General features: G+C 52.7%; 1 protein-coding gene across 5 annotated transcripts in view; it reads left to right on the forward strand.

The window, feature by feature from the left end:
* Positions 1–2,983: 2,983 nt before the first annotated feature.
* The window catches only part of CCM2 (CCM2 scaffold protein), a 47,782-nt gene continuing 24,861 nt past the window's right edge, over positions 2,984–25,904 (forward strand). For 2 of the 5 annotated variants that reach the window (XM_027574467.2, XM_027574471.2), the window contains exons 1-2: positions 24,580–24,728; positions 24,838–24,974. In XM_027574467.2, coding sequence (XP_027430268.1) covers positions 24,963–24,974 — 12 coding nt within the window. In that variant the 5' untranslated portion in view covers positions 24,580–24,728; positions 24,838–24,962. Of the gene's footprint in view, positions 3,135–24,579; positions 24,729–24,837; positions 24,975–25,904 lie in introns of those variants that run through there. The other 3 variants (XM_027574468.2, XM_027574466.1, XM_027574469.2) reach the window with 3 other exon arrangements.

Raw genomic sequence — 25,904 nt, forward strand, 5'->3', positions numbered from 1 at the left:
ATCAGTGTCCGTTCTGAGAAACTGAATATACACCTGGACAGTGGCCAGACCATTTATAGAAATAGGCCCATGACCTGCTGTGGCTTGCCCAGAAACCAAACCCACCTCCACAAAAGCCTGCCCAGGAAGCCAACTGCTGGAATTCAGAACGCTGTGTCTAGTGACGACCAGGAAGCCACACAACACCCCATCACAATCCAAATAAGCCAGATGTACCAGCATTCGGTCAACAATTGACACCTTACCTACTTTTGTTGCCTGTTCCAACTCAGAGAACCATAAACACATGGGATGCCCTACGTCTACTCAGCCTACCTCTAGCTCCCTCAGACCCACAGCCCCCATCAGGGCACCCCTGAGTCCCCCTTTTTCTGCCATGAATCTCTCCCCATTCCTGCCTGCCTTTGGGCCTCTGCCAAACCAAGGGAGGCAGTGACTCCCTCATTATAGCAGGCTCGGGACAAATAGGCTTTGCTTGTTTTCATTTGGTTGGTGCTCGTTATATCCCCAATAGTATGGGGGTGCAAAGAGCTCCTGGTTTGGCAAGCACGTGGAGGTACTGGTAGACTAGCGTACCCCGAGGGGCATGGAAGCTCTATGTGCCCTTCCCTACACCTTGCCCTCAGCATCTCTTCCATCAGGATGTTTCCCTGTACCCTTTATCATGTTCTTTTATAATAAATCTGTAAACAGTAAACTCTTCTCCCGAGTTCTGTGAGCTGCTCTAGCAGGTTCATTGAACCCAAGGGAGGATCATGGGAACCCCGATTCATAGCCAATTAGTTCGAAGCACAGGTAACAACTTGGACTTGCTGTAGGCATCTGAAGTGTGTGTGTGTGTGTGGGGGGGTTCTTGTGGGACTGAGCCCTCAACCATTGGGATCCAATGCCATCTCTGGGTAGATGGTGCCAGAGTGAGTTAAGTGTGGGACACACAGCTGATGTCACAGAATTGCTTGGTGTGGGGGAAACCCTCACACATCTGGTGTCGGAAGTGTTGAGGGAGTGCTAGCCATGTAAGAGGAAAGGAGACACAGGAGGAGAGCGGGTTTTTCCTAAAACACAGGCTAAGAGGAGTTAGTAGTGTTCTTGGCTGCACTGACGAGTGAGAAGTATGTACATGAGTGGGAGACCTGGACTATCAGGCCTTCGTGCTGTGGTGGGAGACTAAATACCAGATGCACTACCTCGTTTGTGTGCAGGGATGTTGATGCTAAATGAGTGCAGTCGGTAGAGTGAAAGATAATTCCCCCCACCTCTGCTTTATGTGCCAAAGGGGCTGGAATACCTTTGGGGGTGCTTGAGACTATCAAATAGCGTCCAACCAGGAGACAGAAACAGGGTACAGGAAAGGTTGAATATAAAGAATTGTTAAGTATACTAGGGGGTTGGGGTAACAAGGGATTGGCTAGTAAAAGGAAAGAAAACTCTGACGAATACGAGATTGTGCAGGTGCCTGCCAAGGGAACTCCCTGGAGCCGGGCAGCAAAGCCCTCTCCTCCTGCACTGCCTCCGAGCGGTTCCTTTTGCACAGCTCTGGGACCGCGGGCCACCTGGCGAGGGAGGAAAGCTCAGAGGGCCTGGCTCCATCAGGCAGAGCAGGAAATGAGTGCGCACGGAGCTAGAGGTAATACACTCACCACCGGCACAGGAGCCAACACTTTAAAACGTAAGTCGAGACGAGTATCCGTTCACATACCAGCTACGCTGCAAGGTTCTTACTGGCAGCTTGGCTTAGTGGCAAAACCGTGGCCTGCTGGGGCTGAGTCCAACCCGCAGGGTGGCAGGCAACCCGCCAGACTGTCTAGCCCCTCAGCTGTAAAAGGCGGGGCCGCTATCCCGGTCACTGTTAAGGTGCTACGTTTTGTTCAGACAGAGCCCAGGCGTTGCTTGTCACTGCCTTTCCTCCTTCCTCAGAGTTTGAGTAACACAGGCGTTGGAGAGGAGGAAGTCTCAGAAGGGGCTTCACTGAGACCCCAGGAATCAAGGGGCAAACTGAGAAAGAGAAAGGAAGTGGCTTCGCCCCGCAGGCCCCGCCCCACCCACTGGCCACGCCCCAGAGCCCCGCTTCCATCGGCCCTGCCCACCAATATGCAGGCCCCGCCCTCACCTTCCTGCCGGCCCCGCCCCCATCCTCATCCGGTCCTCACCTTCCTGCAGAACCCGTCCCACCCCGCCGGGCCCTCGTCTCCTCTCTGGCCCCGCCGCATCTCAAAGGCTCCGCCCTCCCCTTCCTGCCAGCCCTGCCCCCTTCCCCTTCCCGTCCCCACTTTCCTGCCGGCCTGGGCCCTTCCCCACAGACCCGCCCTCACCTTCCTGCCAGCCCCGCCCTCCCCTACCCACCGGCCCCGCCCCTTCCCGATAGTCCCGTTCCTCCCACCAGCCCGGCCTCTTCTCCCTTCCTGTCCTCTACCTCGCTGCCGGCCCCGCCCTTCCTCCCTGCTAGTCACGCCCCTTCCCGCAGGCCCCGCCTTCCAGCCCTCCCCTCCCCACCAGCCACGCCCTCACCGTACCCACAGCCCTGCCCGCGAGTCCCGCCCCTCCCACTGGCCCCCTCCCCTCCCACAGGCCACGCCCCCCACCTTCTGGCTGGCCCCTCCCCCCGTTTCCTACCGGCCTGAGCGTGGCCCTCCCGAGCGCGAGGCAGGCCGGGAAGTTGGCCGCCCTAAAGATGGCGGCAGAATTGAAAAGTTGGAGTCGCTCCTATGGCCCTGAGGGGCAGGGGACGGCCCGGGGGCGGGGCAGGCGCGCTCTCGCCCTCCCTGAAGGGCGTCGGGCAGGACTGGGGCGCAACAGGCGCGCTCCCGCGGCCGTGAGGGGGCGGGGCAAGGCGGGCGCGTTCCCGGCGGCCCTGAGGGGTGGGGGCGGGACGCAGGGCGGGGCGCGGGGCGGGGCCGCGCCTCGGCCCGGAAGTGCGGGGTGCGGGGTGCGGGGCGCGGACGTCCCCTGGCGGCCGCGGCCGGAGAGTGCGGCCGCGCGGGCGGGAGGCGCAGGAGCGGCGGCGGCGGCGGCGGTGGCGGCCGCGGGGCCGGGCGAGCATGTAGCGGCCACGGCGGCGCGGGGCTCCCGGGGCGGGCCGGGCCGCGGGGGCCGCTCGCGGCGACATGGAGGAGGAGGGCAAGAAGGGCAAGAAGGTGAGCGTGCGCGGGCGCGTGCTCCCGAGGGCCGGGCGGGGGGCGGGCTGGACCCCAGAGCGGGGCGGAGGGGCCGGCGCCGGGGGTGGACTGGGAGGGTCCCTCGGGGCCGCCCTGCGGCAGCCGGCGTGGGCGCGGGGCGGTCCCACGGAGGGAGGTCTGATTTGAGGTCAGGCGTGGAGAGGTCGGGGGGGCGCACACTGTTGGGGGAGAGCGTGGCCGGCAGGCCGGGGTTCCCCGGTGCACGGCGCGCGGTCGGGCCCGGCACTGGGCCGCGAGAGTCGGTGTCCGCGGATGGGGTGGGAGACGAGCCCCTGGACAATGGGCTTAGGTGGTCCTCCGCCCGGCCCGCGCGGCGGGGGAGGAAGGGCCACGCCTTTCCGCCCCTTCCGGTCAGTGAGTCCCCCAAACCCCGGCTTTGCACATGGCCATGCCCGCGGGCCGGTGAGCAGGGGCTGCAGAGGAGCTGGCCCCGCTGAGGGGCCAGAAAGTTTTCCAGGGCCGGTGTCTTAGAGACAATGGGGAGGCAGCTTAACGCAGGAACATTTGCTGCTTAGTTGACTTCAGTTTCGTGATACCAGGTGAAAACAAGAGCTGTGCCTCACGGTCCAGCCCGTTCACGGGCTCAGTTTTGCGGTACCTAATTCTCGCTGAGCGATTTCAGTGACGTTACGTTTGGCAGTTGGATTTCGGACATAGTTCAAGAGGCTCCTTAGTTTATGTAGTTTTAAGAATGTGGCTTTAATTATAGGCTAGTGTAGCTGATAAAGAGACTCTCATTTTCAGGAGACTATAATAGCTAAGCTGCCATTAAAATGGAAAACGCGTTTCAATGAAATTTCTCTTTTTCGGGTAGAGGATTTATAAGGTGCTGGATTTCGCCAGTGTGCACTTTTGTGTGCAAGTTTCAGACAGACTTTGGTAGGTCCTCTGGAGCCAGCTGTGCCCTTCAGTTGACTCATCCCCTTGTTTCACAAGGTGCCCCATTTTTGAAAGGTTGTATTTGAAATTCGGTGTGGCCCGGTGGTCCTCAGGGGATCGTGTGGTGCTTTTTCTCTCACTTTCTTTCCTCCTTGTTGTGTTATGTCGGGAACGCGCGTCTAATTAAAGTGTGGTACAGTTGCAGTTACCTAAGTCTGGAAAACAGCCCGAGAAAGTGATTCAGCCCCCAAGCGCTAGACTGCAGAGGGATGCTGCCCACCCTAAAGGGGGAGAGCTGAGTTTAATGTTTCTGCCACAGCCGGTAGAAGGCTCCAGAAGAAAGTCAGTCCATTGCATCCTTCCCTGTTACAGGCAGGCAGGCAGGTGGGCCCGGACCTGCACAGGAGTGCCTGTCCCCAGTGCTCTTGGCTGCCACTGATAGTCCTGGCCCAGCAGATCACCATTCTTGGCCTCGAAGCGTCTTCCACACTCAGGCCGGACGGTGCTGGCTGAGGAGGGTCACTCCCTTTGGATGGATGCTAACCTATCTGTGATGGAGAGCATGGGATAGACTGACTTCTTTCAGAGCCCTTTACGAGGTTTGGTAGAATCAAGAGTATTCAGCAGTGTTGGGAGAGACAGTCAGTGAGACATTCCTGAAATAGAAGTGAGAAGCCAGTAAAACTCAAGAATTTTTTAGTTGGGGGCAGTGTTAAGATTTAGGCCTAGAGGGGCGCATGGGTGGCTCAGTCGTTAAGCGTCTGCCTTTGGCTCAGGTCATGGTCCCAGGGTCCTGGGATCCAGCCCCGCATCGGGCTCCCTGCTCAGCGGGAAGCCTGCTTCTCCCTCTCCCACTCCCCTGCTTGTGTTCCCTCTCTTCCTGTGTCTCTGTCAATATAATAATAATAATAAATAATAATAAACAAACAAACAAACTTAAAAAAAATATTTAGGCCTAGAGAAGGTTAATGATGAATTTCATTGTGTCTGTTAGAGAACATAATCACTTGTTACATAGTAGCCTAAGCCAGGAGCTCTGTGCTTTCTCTGTATTCTGCCCCTGCCCTAGGTCATTTTCCCATAGGCAGGCCCGTGGACAGCTCTGGAGTGTGTGAATTCCTATCCAGGCCACAATTTAGCACACTTTCCCTCTTGCAATCTGCCAATCTCAAGCAGGCAGAGCCTGTCTGCTCTGCTTCTCCATTCCATGTGAGGTCACCTGCAACTCATAAAATTTGGTGCTTACATTGTTCTCATTATGGTCAATTAACCAGATTAATCTATTTTAAAAGTTATATCCAAATTCGAGCTAAAATAGCAAAAGTAATGACCTAATAGTTTTATGAAAGTACAGTTTGGGAGAACCTGGGTGGCTCAGTTGGTTAAGCGACTGCCTTTGGCTGAGGTCATGATCCCGGGGTCCTGGGATCCAGCCCCGCATCCTGCTCCCTGCTCAGCGGGGAGCCTGCTTCTCCTTCTGCATGCTGCTCCCCCTGCTTGTGCTCTTTCTCTGTCAAATAAATAAAATCTTTTTTTTTTAAGATTTTATTTATTTATTTGACTGAGAGAAACACAGCGAGAGAGGGAACACAAGCAGGGGGAGTGGGAGAGGGAGAAGCAGGCTTCCAGTAGAGCAGGGAGCCCGACGGGCTTGATCCCAGGACCCTGGGACCATGACCTGAGCCGAAGGCAGATGCTTAACAACTGAGCCACCCAGGCGCCCTCAAATAAATAAAATCTTAAAAAAAAAAAAAAGAGAGTACAGTTTGGACATATTCTCTCTTCAAGTTAGCTCCCTCAAAATTGCAGATTTAACCTTTATTTTTAATTTTAATTTTAGTTTTTTTAAAGTAAGCTCTAGGCCTATCATGCGGCTTGAACTCATGACCCCGAGATCAAGAGTCACATGCTGTACCTACCGAGCAAGCCAGGTGCCCCCAGATTTAACCTTTAAAAATGTGGATTGGTAGGCTTTTTCAGGTCTTCAGACACTTGTCCTGGTGTTTTGTCAAGCAGTTATTCAGGTTTGTTCTAATGTGGCCTATTTATTTCCTTAGCATAGGAGTCAGTGAGTTGCCAGAGAGTAAGTAGAACAGAGTGGGTTTCATATAAAGTGGCCCCAGGTACAGCGCTGCCTTTTTCTTTCTTCTTTCTTTTTTCCTTTTTTTTCTTTCTTTCTTCCTTTTTTTTTTTTTTCCTTTCTTTTCTTTTCTTTCTTTTGGGCGGGGTGGGGAGAAGAGAAAAGAGGGAGAGAGAATCTTAAGCAGACTCCATGCCCAGCACAGAGCCCTACACAGGGCTCTATCACCACCCTGAGATCATGACCTGAGCCGAAATCAGGAGTCGGATGCTTAGCCAACTGAGCCACCCAGGCGCCCTCAGCCCTGTCCTTTCCTAGGCTACCCTGGCACATAGGATTAGGGTGACCTGAGCCCTTCTAATATCCCTTGGAAAGTCCTGGCTGATGGGGATGTGGGAGGAGCCGGTCAGGAAATGAGGAGGTCCTGGTACATCTGGGGGATTCGTGTGTGGACCAAGAAGTGCACAGGCTGCTAGGGGCCTGGGGCCTGGGGAGTAGGAATGACCACTGGGGGGTCACTCTCCCACCCACATGTCCCCAGAGTGACTGATATCTTTCAGACCACAAGTCCTGATTTGGGGTTTGGAGAATAAGGCTGCCTCCTTATAAAATGGACTCGAGTTCCATGAGTTCTGACACTGTTCTGCCAGGATGTAATTCTTTTTTGTGAGGAACTTAGGTGTACGCGTGAGTTGGATCGTATGCTTGATCGGATGAGGACCCCAGCCTGTGGGAGGTCACCACCAAGTCTCTATGCTGTTCGGGTCCCGGCTTCTACTGCTGGTCACACCTCTGGCAGCCATGCTTTCAACCTGAATGGCTAAATATTTTTATGTTAGGTTACTTTATTGTGCATTCTGTAAATGGAAAAAAAGAAAGGTTATAAGGTACCCTGGAAATGTAGGGCTGGATGTTAAGTAATAGCAGGGAGTTACTAATCTTGTTAGATAACTGTCTGTATTACATCTGGTCGAGCTCTGAGCTGATAGACATACACGCTGAGCTATTTATGGGTAAAATCGCGGGATTCCGGAGATTGGCTTTACTTAGACTGGAAACACAACAGAGAGGAGATAGCTGAATGCTGTGGTCGTGGGTGTTTCTCATCCATTATTCTGTTTACTTGTGTGAATTTTTTTTAAAGATTTTATTTATTTATTTGAGAGAAAGAATGAGAGAGAGAGAGAGCACACGAGAGGGGGGAGGGTCAGAGGGAGAAGCAGACCCCCCGCCGAGCAGGGAGCCCGATGCGGGACTCCATCCGTGGACTCCAGGATCATCACCTGAGCCGAAGGCAGTCGCTCAACCGACTGAGCCACCCAGGCGCCCTACTTGTGTGAATTTTTGAGTTTTCATATAAAAAGTGGGGAGAAAGCGGTCCCCAGGTTATGGGCCCTGAATCATCAGCTCCTGTAGCTGCTGGACCATCCCCGAGGCAGTGTCTGTGAGGAACTGGGGGCTCGGCTGGATCAGTGTCTTTATACCTTTGTGTCTCCAGCTGTCAGCCAGCCTTCTCCACCGACGTGTGTGTGTGTGTGTGTGTGTGTGTGTGTGTATGTAGCTGAAATGAGAATTTAAAGAGATGGTACTTCAGATAAGCAATGCATTATGAGTTTTTCACTCTGTTCTTTTCTGGTTTTCCCATTAAACAACTGCCAGTCTCGATGTGTCACAGCCGTAACACGGGTTAACAAAGGGACTTTGGGGTCTGTGCCTTGTTTTATCTTTCCTCTTGGATAGGTTTCACAGTGACTTGGGTGACCACGTGGCGGCCCCGAGCTGGGAGGCGGGCAGATGGGGACAAGATGTGCCTGGCAGAGACCGTAGGGCCGGTGGAGGCCAGTAATCGCGAGGCTCGTTTCGCTCTGATTTGGAGAGTTACCGCTTACATAGTACCTGGTATTTATCCATTTTCAACGTAAGGAACCATAGAGTCGCTGCCGCCTTCAGACCCCGTAACCCCTGGCCATGGCAGTGGCCCGAACCTCATGGGGCTTCTCTATTACTGCTTGGAGCATCGTTTGGGGGAACACCCTGGAGAGGAACACATTTCTTTCAGCGATGGTACTGCCGAGGGGGCCGCTCTGAAGCGAGAGGGGCTGTCAGCATTGTGCCCACGAGGTCGGGGACAAGTGCCTTCCATGGCGATGGGCTCAGTGACTGTGGTCACTGTGGGTCTCCTGTGTCTTCCTTTCTGTCGGCAGCACCGCCAGCCCGTCTCATCCCCGCTCTCTGGTGAGAGTCAACAGCCAAGTCCTGCAGATCTGACAGCACAAAATCCTCCTGTTCCTTTATCTGAGCTCCTAGGACATGCTTTGCTCCTTTCAAAGAGCAGGGCTGAGGCTGCCGCGTCCTGTTTGGAGAGCAAGTGCCCACACAGCGTGGGAGAAGGGGATGCGGTGGGCGTCAGCGCATCCTGCGCGGGGCCCGTGTGCATGACGTTCAGAAGTGGGAGACGTGCTGGGAGGGCTCTGCGCCCGGTGGAGGTGGGGGTTGGTCCTGGGTGCCATGGAAGCTGCTGGGGGTGTTTGTCTCTCCCTCTAACAGCGCCAGAACCAGATGCCAGGGACACAGATGAGCTCTATGGTCACAGAGCTGGAAGTGGGCCTCAGAGGACCCATGAGAGGAACTTTAGAGAAAGCGTGCTTTGGTGAGAGCAAATCAGAAACCCTTTTTGTTGTGAAGGCATCAAGTACAAGTGTAGAGAAGATCCTGTAATAAAGCTCCTGTGCCCCAACCTCAGACATCACTGCTGTGCCAGCAGCTTGTTTCTCATCCACCCCTGCACCCCAGGTGCTCTGGGCTGAACCGTTTTCCCCTCAAATCCACGGGGTGGACTCCTGACCCCCGGGACCTCAGAATGGGACTGTACTCGGGGATGGGTCTTTAAAGAGGTGATTGAGGTAAAACGAGGTCACTAGGGTGGGCTCTACTCCGGTGTCACTGGGGTCCTCATCAGAAGAGGACGTCAGTACGCAGACACGCACGGAGGGACGAGCCCGTGAGGACCCGGGGAGGAGACGGCCGTCTGCATGCCCAGGAGAGGCCTCGGGAGGGACCGGCCCTGCCGTGCCCGGATCTGGGGTGTCCAGGACTGAGAGAGAAGAGATGTGTGAGCCCCCGGTCCGGTGCTTTGTTGAAGCAGACTAAGGTTATTTGGAAGCAAACCCTGGAGATCAGGGAGACGTGGCAGGAGGCGTGTGCGAGGACCATGTTGGGGGGAATTGGTCTCAGTCGGACCCAGAGGTTCTGAGCCCCTGGTCTCTCCCTGACACACAGACAGGCTACTCAGCGTCGCAGGATGACCTGTGCGGTGCTCTGCGGCCTGCAGACCACACACGCGTGGCCCGTGACGGGCTGTGTGGACGGGCTCCGCACCTCGGCACCCTGTCTGCAGCGGGGGAGCGGGCCGAGCGTGTGTGTCCTGCCCCGTGGCCAGTGCCGGTCCTTCCCGCCGCCGAGCTCGCTCTCCTCCTGCAGCTCACTTTTCACGGTTACGCAGGGAGTTTAGGTTTGGATTTGTCAGGTTAGAAATAGGAAGGAAATTTTCCCCTTAGCTCTGTGCCAGCGCCCGAAATGTTACTCTTTTTCCTCCGAAGTGTGCCTGAATGAATAGTAGCCGTTTTTTTGCCGGGCTTGTGCCAAGAATTAGGGCATTTGATTGTGGGCGTTGGATGCGTGCAGTGGAAATAATCCCCTTCACTAAGTGCAGCAGGATGTTGGGATTTAGGCTTTTGTCCGAGGCTTAGGATGGTGGGTATCTTGTAACCTGGGAGGTGGGAAGGATCAATGAACTCTGAAAGCGAGCCTGGTCAGCGTGGCCGGGCTGAGCCTCCTGTCCTTGCAGTGGAGCACCCCCTCATGCGGGACCCACTGATTCACCTGCTGCCTCTCGTGACTCGGGGAAGAAAGGCACATCCTTCTTGGACTCTTTACAGTTCCCCACACTGTTGGACCCATGATCCACTATGCCTTCTGTGTGTCCTTACCACTAACTCTGCAGTCCTGTGTGCCCTAGAACATTCCAAGCTCCCTTGCTGTCAGCCTGGCACGGACGCAGTTTATGGGTCTAATGCTCGGACAGACCTACATGTCAGGTCTGTCATCCTACCGGGGTCCCATGTCAGCGAATGTCCCAGGTCTCATTGCCAGGAGACATGTCCCTGTCAGCGGTTGTCACCGGTGTGCATTCTGCCATGTGACAGTAGCTGAAGCCGATCTGCCCTTCATACGTGGAGGTCAGACCCATGTCAGGCCCTGTTAGGCCTCCTCTCAGGGACCCCTGGGTGGCTCAGTCAGCGAAGCATCTGACTTGTGCTCAGGTCGTGATCCCGGGGTCCTGGGATCGAGCCCCACATCGGGCTCCCTGCTCCGTGGGGAGCCTGCTTCTCCCTCTGCCACTCCCCCTGCTTGTGCTCTCTCTCTGTCAAATAAAGAAATAATATCTATATATAAAAAAAGAAGGCTCCTCTCCCCCCAGGATTGAATCTTCAGTCCCCTCCTTGGAAGAAGAGTGTGCAGTCCACCCCCCAGCATTTGATTATGAACATCCTTGGATCCAGCAGAGTTGAAAGGATTTTACAGCAAATCCCTGTCCACCCACCACCTAGATTCTACCATTAACATTCCCTGTGCACACCTACCTGTCTATCTCTGAACGCATCTGAAAACTCGCCCAGCCTCTCTGATGCGTTTCAGGGTAAATTATAGACACCGTTCCACTGCAATCTGGATATTTCAGCATGCCTCTCCATAGCAGGAGTGCAGTATTGTTTACAGTTTTCTTTTGCTGTAAAATTTATATACACTGAAACGTATGCATCTTAAAAGTACATTAGCTAAACTCCGACAAGTGTGTACACCTGTGCAACCCAAAGCCCTGCCAAGAACTAGACTGTTGCCTCACTCGGTCCCTCATGCCTCCTAGGACGCCTCCTCCTCCCCCGAGGCAGCCGCTGCTTCGATGGTTGACACTCTAGATGGGCCTGTTGGGATTGGTTTCTGTTCGAGAACGTCACACACATGGAATCAGGCAGTACATATTCTTTTCTTTTTTTAAGATTTCATTTATTTATTTGAGGGAGTGAGCACGAACAGGGCAGAGGGAGAGGGAGAAGCAGACTCCCCCGCTGAACAGGGAGCCCGATGCGGGGCTCAGTCCCAGGACCCCGAGATCATGACCTGAGTCGAAGGCAGACGCTGAACCAACTGAGCCCCCCAGGCGCCCCCAGGCTGTACATATCCTTTTGTACAGGGAACCCTTTACTCACGCGGGGTGGTTCTGGGGATTCACCCGTGATGTCGAGTAACAGCCTACTGTATGTCTACACCACGACCTGTTACCTGCTCATCTGTTGTTGGCCATTGGGTTCTTTTGGGTCTTGTAATCTCATGAAAAACTGAACATTGGTGAATGGGTCATTGCATGGACATATGTGGCCATTTCTTTCGGGTAAATACCTAATAATTGAATTGTCATTTACGTGGTAGCTATGTATTGAACTTTATAAGACACCGCCAAACTCTTCCATGTGGAATTTTTGTCTACTAATTTTATCAGTGACTGGGAGGGTGGGGGATCACATCTCCAGTTGTTGTTTTGGATTTGTTTCTCCTTGTAGTTCTGTGCGTTTGGGCTTCAAGTAATTTGTCCTTAAGTACGTACACATTTAGGATCATTATGTCTCATTGAAATGAGCCATTTCATTGTGAAGTGACCATCTTTATTTGTGGTAATGTTTCTTGTTTCGAGTTCTACTTGGGCTGATGTTAATATAACCACACCACCTCGCTTGCTTTTTTTTTTTAATGGTTTGAAACTCTCTTTATTGTCTAGGTGAATAGAAGACAGTGAGGATGTCATACCTGCTTCTGTATTCATTCTGTTGCTATGTGTTGTTTTGGTTGAAATGTATGAAGAAAAATCTGGCCTCACACAGCCACGTAGCTGGAAAAGGGAGAAGCGTTTTCATAGTCTTTAAAGATAATGGTCGATTATTCTTTTTTTTAATCTTTTTTTCCTTTTTACATTTTTAAATTTTTTTCATTCTTTTTTTAAATCATTGCTTTAGGGGCGCCTGGGTGGCTCAGTTGTTGGCCGTCTGCCTTCGGCTCAGGTTGTGATCTCAGGTCCTGGGATCCAGCCCTGCATCGGGCTCCCTGCTCAGCGGGAAGCCTGCTTCTCCCTCTCCCGCTCCCCCTGCTTGTGTTCCCTCTCTCGCTGTGTCTCTCTCTGTCAAATAAGTAAATAAAATCTTTAAAAAAAATCATTGCTTTATTTATTTAGTTTGTCCGTTTTTGAGTGGGCTCCACACCCAGTGTGGGGCTTGAACTCACAACCCCAAGATCAAGAGTCGTGTACTTTACCAACTGAGCCAGCCAGGTGCTGCAGTGGTGGATTATTCTTTTTTTTTTTTTTTTAAGACTTTATTTATTTATTTGAGAGAGAGAGGGAGGGAATGTGTGTGTGGGGGGGTGAGCAGCAGAGGGAGAGGGAGAAGCAGACTCCCCACTGAGCAGGGAGCCCGACGCCAGACTCGATGCCAGGACCCTGAGATCATGACTTGAGCCGAAGGCAGACGCCCAACCAGCTGAGCCACCCAGGCGCCCCAATGGTGGATTATTCTTGGTCCTATATCCAGACTCAACAAATGGTGGTCTCCTAATGGTCATTCGCAATGTGGAATTTGACAGCCCCATCAATACACTTCTCATGTTCTAAAGCGCACCAGCTTCCTTATGTTGCATGTCAGCATGGTGTGCCTCAGTGTGTCTGTAGCTTGGGATGGCATCTTCTGTAATCAGCATGTTGCTTATGTAATTGTTATACTTTTTTTTTAAAAAAGTTATATTTATTTGAGAGAGAGAGAGCGCAAACATGTGTGCATGGTGGGGGGAGGGGCAGAGGAAGAGGGAGAGGGAATCTCAAGCAGATTCCCCTGCTCAGCGCAGAGCTCGATCCCACGACCCTGAGATCATGACCTGAGCCGAAACCAAGTGTTGGACGCTCAGTTGACTGAGCCCCCCGGGCGCCCCTTGTTATACCTTTAATCTAGTCTGACACCTGGTACCTTTTGGTTCTGCCTTCACATTTAATGTAATTATGGAGAGGCTTGTGTTTGCCGCTTCCCTGTTTGTTTTCTGCTTCTCTTTTGTGCTTTATTCCTCCTTCGTCTGTCTTCTTTTGGGTCGAGTGCTTGTAGGGTTCCGTCATGTTGCTAACCACTGCGCAGGTTGCAGGACGCACCCATAACTTGTCACAGGCAGCCATGAATCACTGTCATGCTCTTTCTCATCTGCTGCAAGAGCCTGTCAGCAGTAGTGGTCCACGGATGCTGCCTCCTGTCTTTGCAGAACTTTTGACATTTTATTCCTGTACATGTAATAAAGCCAACATTATTATTTTTGCTGTAGACCCTTGAATTTTTACCTTTTTATATGAAATAATTTTAAGTTTACAAAGAAGTTGGATAAATAGTACACAGAGTACCCAGTTACCTTTTACCCAGATCCCCCAATTGTTAACATTTCTAAGCTATTTAAGAAGCAATTGCATGGGGCACCTGGGTGGCTCAGTTGGTTAAGCATCTGCCTTCAGCTCGGGTTATGAACCGGGGGTCTTGGGATCAAGCCCCGAGTCAGGTTCTCTGCTCAGCGGGGAGTCTGTTTTCTCCCTCTCCCTCCCCCTGCTCATGCTCTCTCTCTCTCTCTCAAGTAAATAAAAATCTTAAAAAAAAAAGAAAAGCAATTGCAGACACGATGCCCCATGACCCTTCATCCTTCAGTGTGTGTTTTCTCGGTACAAGGACTATCCCACCTCAGTAAGACCATCCAATCAGGAAAATCACATCAATCCTTTATTGCCATCTGATTCACGGACCCCATCGAAACTTGCTGATTGATGTTGATTTGCTCCATTTCTGGTGATGCTGACTCATCACTTGCCAGGTTTCTACATTTTTTAAAAAAGATTTATTATCTATTTGAGAGAGAGACACACACACAGAGACAGAACGCTCGAGCATGCAGGGTGGAGGGGCAGAGGGAGAGTCTCAAGCCGACTCCATGCTGGGCACAGAGCCTGACCTGGGGCTTGATCCCATGACCCTGAGATCATGACCTGAGCCGAAATCAAGAGTCAGATGCTCAACCAGCTGTACCACCCAGGTGCCCCAACCAGGTTTCTGCATTTATTTATTTTAATTAATTAGGGAGAGAGAGAGAGAGAGAGAGAATGAATGGGGGAAGGGGCAGAGGGAGAAGGAGAAACAGATTCCCTGCTGAGCGGAGAGCCCAACGCGGGGCTCGATCCCAGGACCCTGAGATCATGACCTGAGTTGAAGGCAGACGCTTAACCATCTGAGCCACCCACGCACCCCTAGGTTTTTGCATTTTAAAGTTCTTTTACTATAATTTTTTACTATTATTATTAACTTTGAAGCTCAAATTGTCCCAAACTCAACCAGTAGGAGCCATTGTAGGCAGGCTCTGATGTCTTTTTATTTTTAATTCTGGTCAAAAACCCATAACCTACCATTTACCATCTTAACCACTTTTAAGTGTGCCGTTCAGTCATGTTAAGTGTATTCATGTTGGTGTGTGGCTGGTGACTTTTGACTAGTCCCCAGTATTCTTTGAGCTCTCGCTTATGTTTGCTACAAGATGTTCTAGGCTATTCTGCTACTTTCCTGCCCTGGCCCACCGGAACCAGACATTTATCGGAGGAGCCTGGTTGCTTTCAGTGGAAATGGTATCTAGAAACCAAGATCTGACTGTAGATGTGCTCATTGCTGTGGGGGTGTTACTTCTATTAGGGGACTAGGGACCTCTTTGGGGTTATTCTTGACGATTTTTTTTTTTTTTTTGAGATCTTGCACTATACATATGTCGTTTCTTTATTCCTCATTGGGGCTCAGTGGCATTTTCCCTTATGGATTAATGCAATTCATTTCAACAGTAGTCTGTTTATAGAATTTTACATTGCCATTTTGCTCTAACACAAAATGCAGAGATGAGCCGTCTACTAACCTTTCACGTGTGTACGTTTATCTATAGGATTAAGTCCTGAAAATGCAATTGCTAGGAAGCTTTATGTACATTTGTAATTTTAGTACATACTGAAAAATTGTTCCCCATATAGTACCGGTTTTTATTCTTAACATCAACCTATCAGAATGCGTGCTTTCAAATATCCTTGCTCACATGACACATCACCAGACTGTTGAATACTTGCCAAGCCGATAGATGAAAATGGTATTTGCTAATAATTTTGGGTTTTACTTTCCAAAATGAACCTAACATCTTTTCTTACGAAAAAATACATTTATAGCTCAGAAAAATAGCAAAATATTTTCAAGAAAAAAGGGGGAAAAATCCTGTCTGCTAGGAATAACTATTAGAGCTTTTCAGATCACTTTCCTAGGTGTGTCTACTTTTCTGTGCACGTACACAGTTTTACTTCCTTGGCTTCATTTATTTGACACTTGTTTAATGCCCAGTGGGTACAGTGCTTTCTGGGGAATTGTTGCTGCCTTCCTGAGACTCCTTCGCCATCTTTGGGGGGGCTCTTAGTGCCACAAGATAGAGACCTGAGTGCTGTAAGAAGGAGCACAGGGTGGTGGGTCAGGATGTGCACTGTGCAGAGTGAGTGGATTCTCTGAAGGGCCCACCCCCTTGTCGCGGGAACTCTGTCATGTGGTTCTGTTGCTGGAGAAGTAGGGCCCTCCCTGGCTCCCCCTGCTGGGCTGCTCCTTGTTGGCCAGCACAGATTTCTGTAGCTACATCTGGCGCGGGGAGAGAGAGAGTGACTGAGCACACCCCCGAGGTAAGGATCAGGAACAGATTTATCCTGGAAGGAAGTCGAAGAGTCAGGGTAACTGGTTGTGGATATCCCTTAAAAAGATTCTGCTGTGTTTCAGTGCCTGTTACACAGAGACATCTGGTCGCCCCTATTTCTGGGGTGACCCTTGTGTGTCTACATAGAGGGCTCTTGTAAGTTTATTCCTAGAGCTGGAACTTTGCTGTAATTACCAGGGGCAGAAAGCCCTGTCACTGGTGTCACCTGGTATATATGCAGAGAACACATGCCCCATCCATGAATCTCCCAGAGTTCCCTGCGTGGGAACCCTCATTTCCAGAGCTCTTTGCACATGTCGGGATCCTGCGTGCCATAAGAAACTTGTGCTTGGCTCCCCGGAGCCACAGCATTTTGGGAGGGGCGCGATGTGACCTTTTTTCGGGGTCCTGGACGACCGGCCTGCCCTGTCTCCCCAGTCAGTGGTGGCACAGCACGGCCTCACCTCCCTCTTCCTCCGGGGCTGGGTCTTGGCCACAGGAGGAGGGGCGCCCCTGATTGGTCTTCCGTTTGTTTTTTCATCTACGGGACTGCTCCCTTTCTCTGCGTTCTTTCACACCTGGCCTGCATTGGCAAACGTCCTAACCTGTATAATGCGGGTCCTTCTGTTTGCAGTCTTGTAAAGCGTGTGTTGTTTTCGTGCTTTTTTTTTACACCTAAGAGTTGCAGGAGTGGCACCAGGAGCTCCCGTGCCCCAGCCGAATGAATGCGGGCGCCAGGCGCTGCGGAAGCCGGCGGCGTGTGGGCTGCCCGCCCCTCGCTCTTGGCAGCTGCTCGGTGGCTTCACACTCCTCACTGCCCGCTCGCTGGGGTGCGGCGGGTTTTCAAGGGCTTTCCTGTTGGTCCTGACCCCGGCGCTGATGCTCTCGGCCTCGCCTGCGGGGGCTTCGGGTCCGGGCGCGTGCGCTTCGGGTCCGGGCGCGTGCGCGGGCTGCGTGGCTAGGCGGTCACGTGCCGCGGGGAGGAGCCTGCGTGGCCCCGCCCTTGGGCGTGGCCTCCAGGGATGGCGGCGTTCGTCGGGGGGCGCGGCCCTCCCGAGCCCGCGGTGTGCGTGCGGGAGCAGGGGCGCGCTCCGCTGTGCCCAGCCCTGTTTAGGGAAGCGGCTGGCTTTGTCCCTCGGGGGGGTGCCCTTTCCCTCTCCTGCTGGGCATGGCTGGGGCGGGTTTCACTTACGGGCATGAGGTTGGGGGCCTCGTCAGAATGCGGGTAAAATGGCCACTGCTTTTTTTTTTTTAAGATTTTTATTTATTTATTTGAGAGAGAGAATGAGAGAGAGAGAGCATGACGGGGGAGGGTCCGAGGGAGAAGCCGACTCCACGCCGAGCAGGAGCCCGATGCGGGACTCGATGCCGGGACCCCAGGATCCCGACCTGAGCCGAAGGCGGTCGCCCAACCAGCTGAGCCACCCCGGCGCCCACCACCGCTGCTTTTTATTCTGTGGGAGCTCCTGTCCCTCGCCCCGTTGCCTGTGTGGGCTCTCCTCTCACTGCATTCCCTGCATAGGCACGCCTCCCCCTTCCCATTCCCTCTGTGGGTGCTCCTTCCCCTCAGCTTGCTCTCCCTGTTGGTTTCTGTGTGTTTGGCTCAAAGCGACGGGGATGCTAGCGGGGCAAGCTCTTGGGTCAGAAGGTTGGAAGAAGGTAGGTGCTGGGGAGGCCTGGGCTGCAGGGCTGTTGCCAGAGCTCCTGGCGGCTGCACCAGGCGGTAGCGGGGGCTCAGCCTCAGTGCTGCCTGACGTCCTTCTGTAGAGGTGTCTGCAGGCATTTGGCCGCCCTGGGAGGAGGTAGCCGAACGCCCAGATGTGGACACAGCGTGTCCCGAGAGGTTGTGAGGTGTTGGGCGTCCTCTCTTGGTGGTGGCTGTGGGGCTTGCGTGTGCTGGGCTTTCCGCGGTGCTGTCCCGATGGCTCCCAGTGGGCCTTAGACTCTGCCTGTGTCCCGACTTGCCCTGTGCAGGTGTGCAGAAAGGACAGGTAACCCTTGCAGGTGGTTCTCTGGAAGCCATCAGTCTGCCACGACTCCCACCAGGATGGAGGCCACCATGGCTTGGCACGTGCCGGCTTTGTGTGGCCGATGGAGTTCAGACAGCGCACCGTGGCTGGTTGCAGGCAAGCTGATTTTCGGCTTCTCCTCCAAGGGCACAGCTTCTTTCAGGAGGCCTGGTGGTGTCCGAGGCGGCGGACCATGCCAGGTGCTGTGGGGCCAGCAGCCCTGCTGTTCCAGACTCCGTGCACCAGTGGCTTCTGGCCGGGTGGGACCTCGGGCCCAGACGTGGGCTCAGTTGTGCATCTGGGCCCCTTTAGAGGTGCCAGCCACTCTCAGTCGTGCACTCGATGCCCTGGGGCTTCTCTTCCAGTTACTTGTGCTGATGGAAACAGCAAGTCCAGACGCACCATAGCCTGTGTTCATGTCTGTATAGGAACATGCAGGGTGGGGGTGGCATGGGGGCGGCATGGGGGGCCGCCCCCACCCCTCAGTTCCTGCACCCCAGGCTGGGCTCTGGTTCGGCTGCCATGTCCCCTGCCCACCTGTCAGCAGCCCCTCCAGCCAGCTTTGCTTGTCCCTCTGTCCCGTGGAGCTCTGGCCTATCACAGAAGAGAAGGTCCTGGTCCCAAGGGTAAGTGCATGCTCTAGGGCTAGAGTTAGCAGAAACGTCTGAAATGTCTGTGAGACAAACTCCTGAAACGCAGAAGCACGGGCTAAAAGTGGAGAGACATCCTGTGTTTGGATGGGATTGGTGGCCTCATGACTGTGTCCATTCCCACCCCCTCCCCCCCGAGTTCATTTATGATCCCAGGGAAAAAGTCCCTGGGCTCTTCTCTGGAACCAGACTACTTGAGTGGAAGCTCATCTGAGTTATGAGCAAGCAGGAACAGCCAGAAAACTTCTGTGAAAAAGAAGAGCGATGCGAGAAGCAGCCTAGGATGGGTGGGGGTGCCGTGCCCCTGCTGGGTGGTGTGGGGTTGTCTTGTGATGAGCTGTGGGAACAGAGGGGGAAAGTCAGAAATAGGCCGCTCTCTGCAAGGAGCTGAGTGTGCAGGACAGCGGGGAGATCTGACTCTTAGCGAGTGGCGTGGGGTAACAGGGTCGCCATACAGAAAAGGATAAAATAGGTACCTGTGCCCCAGGATGAGCGACAAATGTGCTCCGAAATTTAAATAAAATAATTAAGCCATAAAAGAAAAGACCAAAAGACCTGACCACGTAAACATAAAGTAGAAAGACAAATCAAGAAAACATTATTTGCACCTTAAAAAACAGAAGGTAAATGTCTCCTAAATAAGGTGCTTCTAAAAAAAATGGAAAACAACAGCCAGGGGCTGAGGGGAAAAACAGGCGAGAGATGGGAACACAGGGTTTGCAGAAAGAGAAACACAAAAGGCTTTTAAAAACGTGAAAAGGCAAGTCAGACTCGTGAATAAAAGAGAAATGCAAATTCAGATCACTTGTGGCCACCTGTTTACCGCCTCCCCCCTTCCCCCAGGCCAGCAGAAACCCCAGAGTTGGTCAGGCTTGAGGGAAGGGGCCTGCACAACCCCAGACAGGGCATAAGGGCAATGCCTGACTCAGCTGGTGCGTTGACTGACCCAGCATCCCATTTCTCGCCTGGTGCGTTGACTGACCCAGTATCCCACTTCCAAAGACCTACCCCAAGGACACATTGGCAAGAACAAGACAGGGTTTGTGCATTGTGGCCCTACCTCACGTACGGGGGGCAGGTTCTCCAAGCCGTGCTGCACCCACATGGTGGGTTTTGGGGCAGCGCAGCTGGAGAGAGGGGTCCCCTGAGTCCTTTGAGTGGGCTCCAGGACATGCATGTGCAGGTACTCACTCTGACGGTTTTTAAACGGTTACCTGGCAGCCAGGAGGGTGTGACCTCTGAGCATAGGCCTCATGACTGTGCAACCATCTCATGTTCTATAATATTACAAGTTGAATAAAAGCTTTTTTTTTTAGGGAAGTTTTTTTTTGTTTGTTTTTTAAAGATTTTATTTATTTGAGATAGAGAGTGAGAGAGAGAGAGCACACGAGAGGGGGGAGGGTCAGAGGGAGAAGCAGACTGCCCGCTGAGCAGGGAGCCGGACACGGGACTCGATCCAGGGACTCCAGGATCATGACCTGAGCCGAAGGCAGTCGCTCAACCAACTGAGCCACCCAGGCGCCCGAATAAAAGCTTTTTTTAAAAAAAATTTTTATTTATTTGACAGAGACAGCGAGAGAGGGAACACAAGCAGGGGGAGCGGGAGAGGGAGAAGCAGGCTTCCCGTGGAGCAGGGAGCCCGATGCGGGACTCGATCCCAGGACCCTGGGATCACGACCTGAGCTGAAGGCAGACGCCTAACGACTGAGCCACCCAGGCGCCCCATGAATAGAAGCTTCTTAAAAAGTCACTTAAAAATATGTATTAAAAATGGCATAAAGCCACAAAAAGGCATAACTCCTCAGAGGAGAGTTATTTCAAGTTATGCAATCATAGACATGTGACAGCACACCCCCAGTGGGATACTGGGGGAGGACAAGAAGTACAAAAAAGCCCCAAATTGTTTTCAGTAACCATATTAGTACTAATACCGGTACTGCCATTTTGCAACTGTCCCGTGTGTTTTAGGACGCAGTGGCAGTGAGTTAGGTTAGCATCCTTACACACGGGACTTTCAGCATGGGACCCAGGGCAGAGCATACCGAGGGGGTAATCCATAACCTTGTAATCCCAAATTGGAATTGGAAATGTCACTCTGAGCTCCTAAGGTCTTTTCAACACAGAAAGCTTATGTACTTACTCTCTGGTTGAAGAGCGTAAGTGTTATAAGCGCCATTGAGCACCCTTGGTGCCTGCAGGACTTGAAACAGCATTTTCCTCCAGGAGCGGCTCCTCCCCGACCTGAGCTGTCCCCCCCAACCCCAAGCTGTGCCCTGCCCGAGATGTTCCTCATCAGAGCTGTCCCTCACCGGAGCTGTCCCCCGCCTGAGCTGTCCCCCACTGCCGGCCAGAGGAGGGGCCTTCTGAGCATCCGAAGGGCGATGGCTGTGGTTCGTTCCTGTTCACCCTCGGCGACTGTTACGGAACAGCGTTACTTTGACAGCTGTGACCAGAGAGAAAGAAGGAAGCATTTAACTTGGCTATTCTGGCTGAGCTGAGGATGTGTGGTGGGTGAGGGATGACACAGGGGTTCCAAGTGAAACACTCAACCTGTTTCTTGTAGGTTTGTGCTGCGCTTATTTTATTTGGGGGGTTGGGGCGCTGGGTCTTTGGCAGTGTCGTGAGCCACGGAGAACTAAGACTGCTGGCCAGAACTCATGTCCACCTTCACCCTCCCACTTGCTCTTCATTTTCTTCTTTTTCTTTTTAATCTTTTGTCAGTTTTGTCAATTAATTTTTTTTTTAAGATTTTATTTATTTATTTGACAGAGAGAGAGAGTGCGTGCACAAGCAGGGGGAGCAGCAGAGGGAGAGGGAGAAGCAGATTCCCCGCTGAGCAAGGAGCCCAAAGCGGGGCTCGATCCCAGGACCCCGGGATCATGACCTGAGCCGAAGGCAGACGCTTAACGACTGAGCTACCCAGGTGCCCCTGTCAGTTAATTTTCTTAAAAAAACATAAGCGAAAACAACAAAACTCCTTAGAGTCAGATTATGTTTAGCACTTGCTCCAGTGGAGAATATTTCTTTTTTCTTTTTTAATTTTTATTGGGGTAAAGTACACATAGTCTTTGTGATTTTAACCATTTTATGTTATGTTATGTTACGTTTTGTTATGTTATCTCTACACCCATCATGGGGCTTGAACTCACAGCCCTGAGATCATGGTCCTATGCTCCACTGACTTAGCCAGCCAGGCACCCCCCAGGGGAGAATATTTCTTGTTGACTCCCTAATTATGAGGGTGTTGAAGAGGATCACAACCTGCCTTCCCTCCTGGGTGCAGCGCCTGTAGCTGGGAGGCCGTGCCGGTCCACCCCTGGTCACCTTGCCCCCACACAGGACAGAGCTGCAGACGTGAGGCTCTGAGGAGGGGGTGGCTGCGGGGCGTGCTGAGACCTGACCCCTGCTTCCCCCCCCCCCCCCCCCCCCCCGCACTGCATGGACCATGAACAGCATCCATGCTGGGGGCTGCTGGCCAACCAGGTCGTCAGGAATCAAGATCATTCATGTAACAAATAAAAGACACAAAACATAAAGATAACATGAGGGAAGATCCTGTTGGATTCATTTTGAGTTAGAACTCTCTGTTTGAATTCATGATCTCTGTTTTTAAAAGCACGCATTTCTTAGGTGCAGAGACACCTGGAAGCAGTGAGCATGCCTCATGCCTCAGGTTGGCCTGAGTTCTGTTCCACGTTGTGCAGTCCGACGGAGTGGGAGAGTGTCATTTCTGCCGCAGGATCTGTGCTTCCAGAGAGATGTCGGTCTGGCTCCGTCTGCTGTTCAGAACCAGGCCGTACTGTGGTATCACACTGGGGTTGTGTGTCTGTGTTTTGACCAGCTTTGGTTTTCTAGGGTTTTCAATTATTTTTCTGTATTTATTTATTTAAAGTAATGTCTGCGTCCAACATGGGGCTTGAACTCACAACCGCGAGATCAAGAGTCCCATGCTCTTATGGCTAAGCCAGCTGGGAGCGCTTATAATTAGGAAGTCAAAAAGAAATATTCTCCACTGGGGGGCGCCTGTTGGCTGAGTCGGTGGCGGGTGTGACTCATGATCTCAGGGTTGTGCGTTCAAGCCCCATGATGGGTGTAGAGATTACCTAACATAAAATAAAATAGTTAAAGTCACAAAGATTTTTTTTAAAGATTTTATTTACTTATTTGAGGGAGAGAGAGAGAGAAACAGCATGAGAGGGGAAAGGGTCAGAGGGAGAAGCAGGCTCCCTGCTGAGCCAGGAGCCCGACGTGGGACTCGATCCCGGGACTCTGGGATCATGACCCGAGCCGAAGGCAGTCGCTTAACCAGCTGAGCCACCAGGGCGCCCTAAAGTCACAAAGATTATGTATACTTTACCCCAATAAAAGTAAAAAAATAAAAAAAATTCTCCCCTGGATCAAAAACTGGAGCAAATTTTTAATAATTTGCTTTTTTTTTTTTTTGAAAAGATCCAAGCTTTTATCATCAAAATAGAACTTCTAGGGTCTTAAATCTATAATTTATGTAATGGAGTCCTCCATGTTTTCTTCTGGGGCCTCTTTTTATTGTTTTTTTTTTTTTTTAAGATTTTATTATTTCCTTGACAGACACAGCGAGAGAGGGAGCACGAGCAGGGGGAGCAGCAGAGGGAGAGGGAGAAGCAGATTCCCTGCTGAGCAAGGAGCCCAAAGCAGGGCTCGATCCCAGGACCCTGGGATCATGACCTGAGCCGAAGGCAGACGCTTAACGACTGAGCCACCCAGGCGCCCTCCACAACACTTGTGGAGGAATGGGGTTGTTTTGGGGGTGTGCGTTGTTTGAGTGGGGTTCGGAGTTAGTGCTGTCGGCACACTGGCTGGAATGTCCATTTGTAGGAGATCTCGGCTGTGGACTGCATCCGGTCACTGGTTTCAGCCACGGTAGTGGCAGTTCTCTTCTGGCCTCTGTATCTCGACACTCAGGTTTGTCGCTCCAGAGCACCCTTGCTTGTTGTGTGTTACCGCTGCGTTTGGGGGTGCAGCCCTCCCGAGATGCCTGCAGGGGACCGTGTGTCCGTCCGTGTCTTGTCTGTGGTGTCTGCCTGTGCGCTCACTGGCCTTGCTCTTTCTCGCCCACCGGGCGACCATGGCATCTGTGAAAGCAGGCCACCTGGCTGGGGGGGCGCCACCGGGGTGTCCTGTAGTTGTGCCCATCCTGGGGGCCGCTCTGCGCCGGCCCTCACCGGTCCTGCTGCACGGGGGTATCTTGGAGAAAGAAGGAGATGTCCGCATCCAGGCCACGTGCCACCCCAAGTCCCTCAGGAGATAAATGGGACAGTCTGGTCGATGCCGGGTTTTCTTCGAGCACATCTGGTTCAGGGCCACCTTCCTGTCCTGTGGCGCCTTCTGCATCTGTGGCACGCGTGCTCATCATTGGGGCACGGAGTGATTGCTTCGAGCCCTTGGTCTTCTCGGAGTCCAGAAGTACTGAACTTCAGTACAGTTTAAGTGGAACCATGTGAAAAGGCCATTTTTATGGGCAAAAATGTGTTGAAATGCCAGCACTTTGGTTTGGTTCATCCTAATAAACTTGTGTTGTACTTAAGTCTGTTGATCTGTGAGCACACATGGTCACTCCGATGAACCAGACGCTTACTTACGTAGCCTTTCCTGTTGACAAGCTGTTCTGGAATATTCCACGCCAGGCCTCCCCATCAGCACACCAGCTTCTGCTTTCTAGATGGGGAGGTTTGACCCTAAAGATGTTGAAAGGAACTTGCTCAGAAACATGCTCTTGTGTGTCACATGGGGAACTCAAACTCGGGAGTCCCGGGGGACACAGAGGCTGTTGCAGGCTGAGGGCTAGTGCGGGTGCACTCTGCCCCAGCCCTGACCTGGGTGCAATGGGGCAGAGGTGACCACACACGGGTGGGGTCTGGGTTTGCTTGGTCACTCTTGTTAGCAGTGGAGTTGCAGAATGGTTGGACTTCCAGAATAACGTCCTTCGGCGGACCACACAGCGCTGGCTAGAAATGTGGGAAGGCCGCCGTGGGCACGAGAGCTCCTGACCACCTCCAGCACATGGCACTTTACTCGGATCTTTTTGTGCTCGTGGCCATTTGGATTTGGCCAGCAGTTTGAGGTGCTGCCTGTCTCTTACCCTTTTTAACAAACGGTAAACAGCTTCAGTGGGGTTTGCAGAAGGAAGCTGTGGTTTCTGGTCTTCCTGTTCATTCGCATATTTTTTTCAGAGGGAGGGCTAACATCTGACCATATTTTTCAACAAGATCAGAAGTGAACAGAGGAGAATGCACAGTAACTTTCGACAGAGGGGGAGGAACCAGAGCTCCTCCTCAGACTTTCCAGCGGGTGCCCCATGGAGAACGAGGTAGGTGCAAGTCCAGCAGGGAAGGAGCCGGCCAGAACGAGCCTGTGGGCCTGTTGGGGGTGTGTTCATGAGCCAGGGTGACCCAGGCCCACGATCCCTGCTTTGGGAAGAAGGGAGGAGGGTTCCCGCTGGCTTCCGGGTCTGAGAAGCGGTGGCTGGTGGCGGTCGGTGAACAGATGAGGAGGGCGCACCCATCTTAACCCAAGGAGTAGGAGGCCTATAGGTGTCCCATCTGCGGGGGAAGAGCAGGTTTCACGTGGATTTGTGGTTGGTTAGGACGCAGGATCTGAGTAGGAATGTGATTTAGGGAAAGGGTGAAGAAAAAGAGCCCACCATGCTGGTAGACATCCAGAATGTTGTCTGTGCCAGGACCCCACAGAAGGCGCCGTGCGTGTGCCCCCCGCGCAAGCCGTCGGGGCCCAGAGGTGGGGGCCTTGCAGTCCGGGGAAGGCTGGAGGGCGCGGCTGTGTCCTGCTGCTCCTGGGCCTCTAGCCCCTCAAACAGGTTCTTTTCCTGTTGGTGGGCACTTCGTACCAAAGATTTCTTTTTTTTTTTAAGATTTTATTTATTTATTAGAGAGCGAGAGAGAGAGAAACAGCACGAGAGGGGAGAGGGTCAGAGGGAGAAGCAGGCTCCCCGCAGAGCAGGGAGCCCGCCATGGGACTCGATCCCAGGACCCCGAGATCATGACCTGAGCTGAAGGCAGTCGCTTAACGACTGAGCCACCCAGGCGCCCCCGAAGATTTCTTTAAAAGCTCATCTGTTGACCTGCGTAGCCAAGAGTGCTGGTAGTTGATATTAAGATGAGCACTGGGGGTGAGTCTGGGTGGGGTTGCCTGGCTGGCTCCGTTGGAGGAGCCTGTGATTCTTGATGTCGGGGTTGTGAGTTCGAGCCCCACATGGGGTGTAGCAATGACTTAAAAATCTGAA

Source organism: Zalophus californianus, chromosome 12 (assembly GCF_009762305.2).
Source record: "Zalophus californianus isolate mZalCal1 chromosome 12, mZalCal1.pri.v2, whole genome shotgun sequence".
Lineage (NCBI taxonomy): Eukaryota > Metazoa > Chordata > Mammalia > Carnivora > Otariidae > Zalophus > Zalophus californianus.